At 34.3% G+C, this 12,213-nt stretch overlaps 1 protein-coding gene across 2 annotated transcripts in view; it reads left to right on the top strand.

Moving 5' to 3' along the window:
• Positions 1 to 4,028: 4,028 nt before the first annotated feature.
• The window catches only part of LOC119643694 (calcium-binding protein E63-1), a 34,435-nt gene continuing 26,250 nt past the window's right edge, over positions 4,029 to 12,213 (top strand). For both annotated transcript variants that reach the window (XM_038043098.1, XM_038043099.1), the window contains exons 1-2: positions 4,029 to 4,112; positions 4,180 to 4,391. In XM_038043098.1, the coding sequence (XP_037899026.1) occupies positions 4,373 to 4,391 (19 nt within the window). In that variant the 5' untranslated portion in view covers positions 4,029 to 4,112; positions 4,180 to 4,372. The remainder of the gene's footprint in view (positions 4,113 to 4,179; positions 4,392 to 12,213) is intronic.

The following is a 12,213-nucleotide window of genomic DNA, read 5'->3' on the forward strand; positions in this document are numbered from 1 at the left end:
GCGAAAAAGTTTTTAAGGTTTGTCGTTTTAACCCAAACGACAAAACTAGTCTGCTTGGCAAATAATCTGTAAATATTTGCAATCAGCTAATTCATCGCAAAAAAGCCCCGTACGAGCGGTACCTGCGTATCAAAGTTTGTGCTGCACCAAGCAGCAGCAGCATTTAGTCGTTTGTAAAAGCAATTGGAAATCATTCTGCTGCATCGATTCCGCGTTTCCATTGATCTTCTGAATAATGGTCGAAAAATATCCGAATCGATCGATAATGGTAATGTATTGACTGAAATGTTTCCTTCAAACAATCTAACACTGCGCACGCTCAAAAGAGTAAAGTGGTCGAAGCCGACTTCATTCTTTTAAATGAAAGTCGTCGAAAAGGCCAGTTTCAATAGTCACAAAACTCCAGCGCTAAATGTCGTCGTAGCCGTAGTCCTAAATAAGTGCGCCGCCCTACCACTACGCAATCTTTGCAGCAAGCAAAGGAAAGGGTAATGATTTTCCTTTCGGTATCAATGACAACTTCATCCGATTTAATCATATTTCCTAAATAAACGATTGGGCTACCAGGGTATACTTTGATGTACAAGGAAATCGCTATTTCCTAACACTTATGATGAATAATGCCTGTCCTCTACTTGTGTCAATGTAGAAGAATCAGCAACCCTGGATGTTCTGGACATGAGAATACAAAATGATGTACGTTGAGCAGAACTTGTATTCGAAAAGTAGGAAGGCACTGTCAAAGACATGAAAGGTATCACTGCACCCGATATTCTTATACTTGAAAGCCCACGATCAAACGCAGGGGAAGACTGAGATACTCAGTGGCGACGAGAATGTATCGAAAACTTTTAATAGACTTGTGCATAATTGTAATGTGGATCGCGTAGTTCTTTTGCATAGACATATCCAGGACAAAAGGGTTTTACGGAGCTAAGTCCAATTAAGTTTTTTAACGCGACTAAACGGCTCTCTCAGTATTTAAAGTTTTCTTAATAGTCGATCGTAATTAATAATATCACAAGTTTTAGAAAGACTTATCACGACCAAAATCGTAAGCTAACCTTTGTCGCCCACTAGGCGAATATTCTCGAGAACTTTTAATGCAGCGGTATTAGAAGTATGTCCGTATTTATAGCATTATTACTCCACATTTAATAGTTTATTATTTTTCAGACGAAGCTCTATCTGAGCTACAGTGAATTGTTCAAATACATTGGATAAGGCCGATAGAATGCTTGTCGAGCACGCTATATGTCTGAGGGCAACCTGATCGTTTAAGGAAGATATGTATGTAGCACTATCTAATTATCTATTCTAGCTAGCAGTTTCGCGGGCGGCGATGCTCATATTATTTAATCTCCTCCTTGTCCACCTTAGTTATCGACCTTTCATATAGGATCCTCTTTTTGTGCAGTGCTCGCTTGTTATCGATTTATTATTTATCAGTATTAATATGCAAAAGTATATTTTATATGTATATGAACAAGTGAATGACAACTTTTTCTTTAAAATCGAGATTAACGGGCTTTTAAATCAAAATCTTATTATTACCTCGTTTAATAATGGCATGATTACATAAATTCATTTTAATTTATAAAAATATTTCTAACGGCTACGTATTGATGGACTGATAAAGTCTATTCTTATTGCTTCAAATAGACATTTGGTTTTACTTCCCATATAAAGCATTCATTTTCTTGATAATATTGAGTTTTGGTCGCATTTGCAAATGAGTAACGTAATACCGTCATGACAACTTTTCTCTTAAGTACATTAAATTACCAATATTTTTGATTAATACATTTGAATTTGAATATGAATTTATGACGAAAAGGGTAGGGTTTTTTTATTGTTTTGTCTAACTAGCCCATGGTTATTATATAAAGAAGAATTAATTCCTATTAAAATACTTGAATAAATGTACATTTATATTACTATCACTGATTACTGCATTCTCTGTCAGTTTGTTACTCCATCACACCTTCCGTTTGCTATTATGTCACCGCCCGTTTTCTGTTCTCGTCGCTACACCGTTGGTCTGTTCATGCAATTGTCTGTCCGTCAAGTCCTAATCTATTATACACATACCTTTCACATTTTATATCCCTTTATCGAGAGCATGGCTTTTTTACCACAAAACCATCACTTAAGCAGATAATAGAAGGAGTGAAATATATATGTTGAAAAAAAAATAAATAAAATTTACTTTATATTCAGCTCCTCTTCCAATTTTTCATAGTAAAAATTATCTCATAATCGTAAATTGACAAAGAAATCTAGGAATTTGTTTTTATTATGATGAAGGTTCGTAGGTGAATTAAATTATATCTAGTTTGATGGCATTTGTTTTAACACTGATTTTTAATTCTTTTTTGTTCCAAGTGTCTATGGTAAGCATACGGTTTTTATAAAAAGTTTTATTTCAGACTTAAGTTTGTGAGTAAGTACAAATTTTGCGACTTTTTAAAATGTATAGTTTTTATGTTTAACGTATTACTTTTCTAACTTATTTTCATTTAAACCTATTTTTATTTTAACTTACTTTGTTCCATATATCATTGTATCTTTTAATTCACTTCATTTCTGCATATATTTCTTCTTTTAAAGTTATATGAACTGCAGTTCTTGAGTCCACTTTATTTAAAATATACAAAGCTAATCCATTTTGTGTATAATTTACAAAAAAAAATTTAATACGTTGACGTATTACTTCACTGAACGACAATTCTTGAGTGAGGAATTGCTTATGTTGTCTTATGCTTAAAAATTTTGTTCTTCTTTTTCTGTCTATTTTTCACTATGTCGGTTAGTTTGTTAATAGGTTAGCATATCTATGTGTGTTCCAATTGGCTAAATCAACATCCCTCTCTACACTGTACAGACGGATTTTGGACTTTTGCTTTTTTTTGTACCCATCACCGAGGGATGTGGAGTGTATGCATTTTACCAAATCGTTTGCAACGCCCAGAAGGAAGCATCAGAGATCCCACGAAGTGTATATATTGTGGATTAGAATCAAATTCTAGATCGATTTAAACATGTCCGTCTGTATCTGAAATCTCAAGAATTTCATAAAACACATCTATACTTCGCGAAAGTTAAAGCGAAAAATGAATTAAAAGTTGAAGTGATTAGTTCCTAATTCTGTGATGTTTTTAAGAAAAGTGCGGTCTTTTAGGAAACATCTATTTGTGTAAACTAAGGGTTGAGTAAACCTTTAGGCCACATATATTATGTGCAGAAAAGAGCCTTTTCCCCTTTTTTCTCTTTATTCCAAAGTTCAAGTATGAAAACATTGCGAAGCTTTCTAAATATCTTTCAAGAATTAAAACTACGTAGTTGTCTCTTGTAGTTGTTGAGGTTGGGGGTGAGTTGGGTTGCATCATTTTTTAGATACCCAATTGTAACGTATGTTACGTTACCATACAATGGGCACGTTTCTATACAGTGTTATTATACATTTAACGTATTGTAACATATATACATACATATAAAAAGGAGATACCAGAGAACTTATTTCGAATTTTTTATATATTATGGTTTCTTTTTTCTAATTTGGTTTATAAATGTATGTATAATACAAAATTATTTCCTTGGAAAAAAATAAGCTCATAAAATTCATTTCAAACTTAAAAAGTTTCTTTTATTTTCAGTAAGTTTGCTTTTCTATATAAGGTTAATGCAAACTTTAATACTAAACGTATCGACATTTCATCCTACCATGAACGGTCAAATGACCGCTTCAAAAAAAAACGTATGTATCTTAGTAAAGTAGATAGTAAACAGAATATTTTTCTGATGCTACAATAAAAACTCGTTCCCCGCTTTTCGATGTATGTATATTTTATGGTACGCATGGTACGTTTAGTGTTAATAATTAACAGCATTCCCGCAAACAAAGACATAATTCTTTATCTGTACGCTCTTACCTTGTGAACGATTTTCGTCGAAAATCTTAACAAAGATAAGAAATGTTGAAGACTATTTTTTCTTATTGTCTTTGTTTCTTTTATTACAATTTATCATTATTTAATCTAAATTGTGTCGAATGACGGATTGAGTGAACAACACTTCATTAATAAAGAACAAAAACTTCCGTTCAAACGAATGTATATAATATTTTCAATGTTTTTTTTTTGTAGTGTGTATTTACCAAATAATCTCTTTAATTTTTAGTGTGTACTCTGGTCGCCTACACAAGTTACGCATTTTTTAAATAATTTAGCAAACTTGATAAGAATAATTTTTTTTCCTGTTGATGGTGTTATTGTTATTATCATTGTTACTTGGATTGCTTTAGAACAAGCATAAAACACGGAGCACCAATCATCAATCGACGGCAATAAGAGAGAGTAATCGTTGAGAAAATATGAGCAATGATGACATTTGTAAGTAAACAAATTTACACTAATTTCAAAGTTTACATTTACATTGCAATTTTTACAATTTACATAGCGAATTCTCTATTGTTAATCCTTGTTACCCGTGTTCATAATATTTAGCCCCTAAGCAGCTGAAATAGCTGTAATTTACCTTTCGGCTGAAACTTATCACATGCATATATTTTAATTACGTCTACAAGTTCCAAAATCGTTACAGTTCTAAAAACAAACAATGAGTTTTGGCCGATTTCACATCTTCCGTACATGTCAAAAGTACGTGAATTCATAATCGCTAAACAAACGCGTCACATTTTTACACAATGTCGAAAACCGGGACGTTGTATTAAAACTAAATAACTGTCTGAAAAGAGTACAACACTGAGTATCTTTTAACAGCCTGTTGTTGTAATGCTAAACGGTAAACAAATATAGATAGTAAAGTTTGTCTAAAAGTTTTGCGTTGTTTTTAAACCTATTCTGACTTAACATGGACCGATCTTATCAATGCCACGGTTGGCAGCAGCTTATAGTCAGATCACTTTGACTGCAACCGTTATCAACACCATCTAAAATTCTCTATTTATTGTTACAGCAAAACCATATTTAATGGCTGTACTTCTGTGTTGCTGTGAGTTATTCAGGAAATATGACTCTGCTAACCGGAGAAAATGTAGGGTATTCTTTAACAGTGTTTCACACTTTGTCGAACGATACGTTGCAATGACTTTTGATAATCTGTGGAAATGTAAAATGCTTACGTTCTCGCAGATATTCTATACAAATTACAACATTCAATTGAGTAAATTTTACGTAAACGGTATCCGATTCTGGAGTTCTCTGCCGGCAATGCACGCAGATTTAAAACAGGATTTTATAAATGTTATAAGTAACATTGTGAACAGCGGTTTGCTTAGGTTAGGTATACGATAAAAAGCAAACGTTCCTAATGAATTATTTATTTATTTATGTTTATATTTATTTTGTAACAAATATTAATGTAATATCCATTTATCCACTCATTATTATTCTCATTACAATTCAAGTTAAAATCCAAGTGTTGAACATCAAATAACGATTGAGAGGATACTAATTCACTAGTTCATTATAATATTATTATTATTCTTATTATAATTTATTTAGACCAAAAGAATAAATTGTAGGACTAAAAGTAGAATGACCAACTAAGACTATCAGCTCTTTTTCTTCTTTTTTGGGTAGATTGGATGATTACTTACACATCTTTAATAAAATTTAACATTTTATTGATATTAAGTACTAAAGATATTTTCAAGATGTTCATAGCGTTAAATGCCAAAATTGATTTTCGAATATTAGGAAGGTTTTGGCATTCAAACAGCATATGCTTAATCGCAAAATGTTGCCCACAATCGCAGATCAGATGATCTTTAATTTTATCCTAATATATTTTCGAAGATTAAACTTTTTTATTGTGTCGTCCATAATTGAAGGTGTGAAAGTTGGGGATTTGGCCGCTAAGTCTGTTCGCTCATTTCTCAAGATACCAATATGACTTGGAACCCAAAAAAGTTTTAGTTTTGTTTCAGTGCGTGGCGATGATATTTTTTGTTTCGTTAACAGTGTTCCAGTTGAAATTTAAGAGGTTGAAGAGAGCTTTTACGGCCGAGAAACTATCTGTGCTGGTAACCGTTTTAAGTTTAGCTTTACAGACAAGATTTGTGGCCTGAAGAATAGCTTTAGCTTCGCGGGTATATGTTGGATTAATTTGCATTTCCCCTGTGGCATCTACTATTGGGTAGACAGGGGCCAAGTCATCACTCTTAGAAACTCCTGTAAAAAGATGATGCCAAACATTATTTGCCCAAGTATTAGTTTTCTCTGAAGACGAGATTTGGCTTGCATAGCCTTTTGAATGATGAGAGTGAAATGTCACAAGAGTTGACGTTTAAAGCCCGCGGCGATGTAGTCCTATATTTTCAGAAAATGTTTAGGGGAATGATTATTTCTTTTGCAACACCTATATAGGAGTTAATTGGGGATTATTATCTCTTGATTCTTCAGGCAATAAGAGCCTTTTTAGCATCTTGGCTGAGTATTAAGTTGTCGGATGATGACTGATATGATGTAATGATATTGTTGATCGGTGTTGCTCGGGAAGCACATGCACTAGCTCTAATATATATATTCGATTTGCTTTTGCTGCCGTATATGATAAAACCATAGTCAATTTTGCTTAAAATGAGCATTTTGCTAAGATAAGCAGCGGTGTTTACATGAACAAAGCTTGACCACGCAAAGCAAAGTATGTCTTTCATCCTAGGTTGAATGACATTTTTCAATTGAAGGCATTGTAGCTTCCAACAGTATTTGTTTGAAAACGTGAGCCCACAACGTTGAGAATTTACGCATTTTTAACTGGTAAATTATGTAGGTATTTATAAGGGTGTTCTGCAAATGAGCAACTTTTTTTCACTTCTGCTAGTTTGACTCTGTTCCATATCACTCCCATTGAAGTGTTTCTATAAATGGTTTTGGATTATTATTCGAAGCTGATTTTTTTAATTCTCTCCAAAACTGAGTATTAGCTTTATTGTATAATAATATATAAAATTTGTATAACTTGGATTTCTTTTAAAAAGCTGCCAAAAGTCCATTTTGGTTTTCGCTAGCAAGGTTAGTAAATGCGTATTTCTCAAAACTTTACTTTTGAAGTCGATTGACTCCATACCTCTTAACTGAATTCATTGATCTTATTGAAATTTTGCACGTATCTTCTAAATAGGATCGGTGAATGCTTGAATGAAGAATTTTTTCTGTTTGCTTTGGCCGCAACTTATTTTATAAGGCAGTGTGCAGTGTAAATTTAACCAAAATTTGGATATGTTTGCACATAACCTTGCAAATTTCAGTTATTTCAATTAATATCCTTCGCTTAAACACGAGCGGTAGTCACCTGCTAAACGAAACAATTTGGCTGAGGTAATGTTGTTATGCGTTATTTTGCCACTGCAAAAAAGCATAGACTCATCGAAAACCCCCCAACGCTTCAAGTGCCCCCAACGGGGGAGTTTTTAAGATTGGTAAATGCAGCTTTTACAAAATATAGCTGAAATGTTTATTTTTTATATGCTTAACTAACTAGCTCGTTTATTATGTTAAACAAATACAAAAATTACATTCGGTCGGGACCGATCTTTTATATCCATCCCTTTTTCTATTTTCGGAATGAAAGGAAAATTTATATGGTGTATGTATTGTATTTTATGAGTAACGAGCCAAAAACATGGAAAGCGAAGATGCTCTCACGTGGGAGTGTTGTAAGCGTCTCGTTTGAATTATTTTCAACTTTTTTTTCAAGTTTATAGCCGATATCTTCCTTTTTTGCGAGCGGGAGGATGCATACCATAGATACTACCGAGTTGGGGAGGGGGACGGATGGACAGATGAAGAGACGGACATACTTGGTTGCATTCCGAATTTGAAGCTGGTCAGGAATTTATATATTTTATGGGGATTTTGAAAGTTGCTTCTGTCCGTATAAAGGCATTGAAAAAACAATTAAACCTTAGTGCACTATAATATTGAGTAGGCGTCGTCAATTTTTGGTCGTGTCCCATTTTTGTACGAGTGCTATAAATTTTTGTAGATTTATCACCTGCATTTATGAGTAGTGATCGAGAAACCAATTCTTTCTTCTTTGAAAAATAGAGATATTTTCCCTATAGAAGGCGTAACCTTAGACTTTTTTGATCCACTTTCAATACCAACCTGTGTTCAATGTTTCTGCCAAATTTGATATCGATAACTTTATTTTTGCGGCCAGTAGAATGTTTGTCATAGACATTGCACAAACGGACAGACAAACACACTTAACTCAAGTGAGAGTTTGATGCTGATCAAGAGTATATAAACTAACACGTCTTGTTATATTGATAAGTTTATTAGAACTGAAAATCCCTTACAACCTAACTTAAAAACTAGTTCATCCAAAAATGGTATTTAATATAAAGTAATATTTAATACGAAAATAAAAGCACTAATGTAGCACTAATCAACAGTCAGCGTTTTGCTGTACAGTGTTAACTTATATACTCTACGGTCACTCAAGCTTCTTTCTGAGTGCTGCAAACGTTTTGACAAACGAATATACCCTCATCCTTTGTTGATGTGTATAAAAACGATTTAAGAAAATACGTTTCTTTTTTTCAAAATGCAGGTGACTCTTAGAGGCTCTCGAAAGCATTATTAAAGCGTTAATAAAGTTGGCATACACGAAAAAAAATAGAAAATGAAAAATAAGGGAAATAAAAAACGGCCATATCGCTTAGAAAATTTCAATATCTTTCTGCAAAGTTGTGTGTGGCTCATGTTACCTTACGATATTTAGACTTCTAAAAGCGAGATTGAACCGCATTCACAGAGCGAAAAGTTTTGTTTAGCTTAAAGAATAGCAAAATAAAAACAAAAGCCGTAAAGTGCGTTAACGTGGGCTATAAGAAACTGCAAAATAACAAAAAGAATAATGATAACAACAAAAACATCGTATTTATTACGATGGTTTTCGCAGAATTATAACATCAAATCATTGGTAATATAGCGGCATAAACCAAATGCTGTAAACACACATCCATACGTAGATATACCAATGCCCAATAGGTTAGAATGGAAAGCGAATGAAAAGTATATTCGCTATGAAAACGTATTGTTACGGAAATCCCAAACCTAGTCATTTTCTACAACCAAATGTATATTCGCGAGGCGTCATGCAGCTGCAGATCGATGAAAGCGATTAGCGGAAAAACAGACAGGTAAAGGTAAAGTGCATATTCGCAGGCGCCTCATGCAGCCACAGGCCGATGAAAACGGTTACCAGCAAAAGCAGGTTAGCGAATTAAAAATCAAGTCATAAAATTAGATGCTAGTAATATGATGGCAAAAATGTATATAAATAGGATATTTGTGAAAGACAGCAGAGTAGGAAAAGAATATTTGAGTTAAGCAGTCGAAAGTATTGCCAAAAATAATTTGTAAATAATCCCGCATTTAAAGAAATGTCTTATTATTTATATTATTATTTTAATTTTAGACTAATGAAATGAATTCTTAGACTAAAAAAAGACATTGAGCACTAGCAACACAGGCTATCGGCTCTAATTAAAAAAAAAAAGAATAATAAAATGTACATTAGATAATGAGCTTAGTAGTATTAAAAAAGTAATATATAGAATTGATATTCTGTTCTGAAGCTGATTGTAGAATGTCCAAAGGGTTAATCGTTCCAAATGCAATACTTCTAGCCAAGGAAAAGTTGAGGCAGTCGTAGAGAATGTGCTTTATAGTAAGAGTTTGTCCACAACAGCAGATTAGGGAAGAAGACTTCTTCAGGATCCATTGGTGAGTTGCAATTGTATGACCAAGGCGAATTCTCGAGAATGTTTGGATCTTGGTTTTCTCAACATTTGTTGGATATATAGGTGGAGTTAATTGAGGGTTAATGCAAGAGTAGTGTCGATGATGGTATTTTAAATTTTCTTCTGCAATTTTCTCTTTGACTTTTCTTCCAATGTATCTTTGAAGATCCAACTTTTCCATGACATCATCCATATTTAGAGGAGCAGAAGCAGCATACTTTGCCACTCGATCAGCCTGCTCATTTCTCAGTAAACCGATGTGACTTGGTACCCGTAACATTTTAAGTTTTCCGTCGGGTGTAGTAATTATATTCCTTAATTTGTTGATGGTGCTCCATCTCGAAGTCGAAGGGTTCCGAGTAGCTTGTAATACAGACAAACTGTCGGTAACAATGACGGTTTAAAGTTTGTTTTTATGGGCAAGGTTGGCAGCGTGAAGGATAGGTGTGGCTTCGGTTATGAAAGTTGAAGTACTTTCGTGAAATATGTGGTTGAGAAGAACCCGTCCTGTAGCATCTACCACCGCACAAGCAGGAGGCAGACCAGAAGATTTTGAGCCGTCTGTGTACAAAAGATTCCAACCAGTACTGTCCAATACTTGGGTTTTTTCAGCTATTAGATTCCTGAAGAAGTAATTTGGAGTATCTTCTTTCTTGTGCATAGACAGTGAGATGTAAAAAGAGCAGTCTTTCAAAATCCAAGGAGGTTTAACACCAAAAGAGCGGAGAATTTTTAAGGGAATGTTCAATTCCTTTGCGATGCACAAACAATGGCCAATTGCAAATGGTGACTTTGGAATTTTCTTCGCGATAATAATCTTTCTTACGTCATCACCGAGAATGGATTTGTTTGAATTAAGAAGCTTCGGGACTACTTTGGCTTTTAACTCATAAAGTCTATTTTCTAAAGTTGGGAGACCAGTTTCCATTTTAATATTATTTATGGGCGTCGTCCTAAAAGCATAACAACTTGCTCTGACGGCTTGGTGATAGACCGGTTTAAGGATGTTGATATTATATTTGCAGCTATTGCCATAAATTATCAAAGCGATTTCAATCTTGCTTAACACAAGCATTTTGGTAAGATAAGGGATAGTGTTAATATGCGCATGGCTTCTCCAAGCAACGTACTGTATGAAATTTACCCTTGTTAAAAGGGAGTTTTTTAACCGAAGGCAGTGTGCTTTCCAACGATAATTGTTTGAAAACGTGAGCCCGAGAACATGGAACGTCTGCACATTTAGTACTGGTAAGTCATTAATATGCATCAGTAGGTTTCCTGCATTGCACATTTGTTTTCGACAAATGTGCATTTTTTTTGATTTTTGTGTAGAAATTTTAGCTTTGCCCATGTGGAGATCTCCCATGCAAAAGATTCGAGGATGTTCATTGCTTTCGTGTTGTGTTTTTCTTTTGTAAAAGTGTATACATCGTCCGCGTAGAGACAATGTTCCACTCTTGGTACACGATAAAGAATTTTGCTAATTTCGTTGAAAGCTATCTGGAAAAGCGTGACAGAGAGAGGAGATCCTTGCGGAATGCCATTCATTAGCGGAAAGGAATCAGAAAGATGATTGTTGATTCTAACTTTGAACCGCCGATGCGACATGAATGATTTGATGTAGTTGAAGAATTTGGGTCCAACCTTCCATGATTTCAAGAGTTTTAAAATAACATGAACACCAACTCTGTCAAATGCTTTTTCGAAATCAATTGAGAGAATTGTTACGTGATTTCGTTCGGAAATTGCTTTGCTTGTGAAATAATCAATATGTAACAGAGTGTCGATGCACCCTCTACCCCGCTTGAAACCAACTTGTTGCTTTGTTATCAGGTTCTTGGACTCAAGAAACCAAGATAATCTAGATGCCATAATTTTCTCTAATACTTTAGAGAGGCAAGATAAAAGAGAAATTGGGCGATAATCTGATGCGATGGAGACATTTTTTGACTTTGGAATTGGAACAACTGTTGCCAGTTTCCACATGTAGGGTATATGGCCAGTCATAAATACCGTATTATATAGGTCCAGTAATTTATTTTTACTAGACTTAGACATAGCACTGATTATTTGGTATGAGATGCGGTCTAGACCAGGTGTCTTACCCTTCAAATTGGAGAGACAACTTCCAAGTTCTGAGGTAGATACGCAATTTTCCAGGAACATGGCACATCTATCGATATTATTTGGAGGAGATATTGGAGTCCTTTTATTATCAATGAAAGCACTGGAGAAGTTGCTGTCAGAGGAGTATTCGCACCACACTTTTCCAAAGTAATTAGAAATCTCATCTGCGTCAGTTAAAGTTCCATTGGGAGTGCAGATGGCAGAAATTTGGTCAGGTTTGAAGTCCCATTAAGTCTGTTGATTTTGTTCCAGACAACTTTCATTGATGTATTTCTGTGAATTCGTCTCGAGAAAAGTTCGAAACTAAGTGC

Source organism: Glossina fuscipes, unplaced genomic scaffold (genome assembly GCF_014805625.2).
Source record: "Glossina fuscipes isolate IAEA_lab_2018 unplaced genomic scaffold, Yale_Gfus_2 61535, whole genome shotgun sequence".
Classification (NCBI taxonomy): domain Eukaryota; kingdom Metazoa; phylum Arthropoda; class Insecta; order Diptera; family Glossinidae; genus Glossina; species Glossina fuscipes.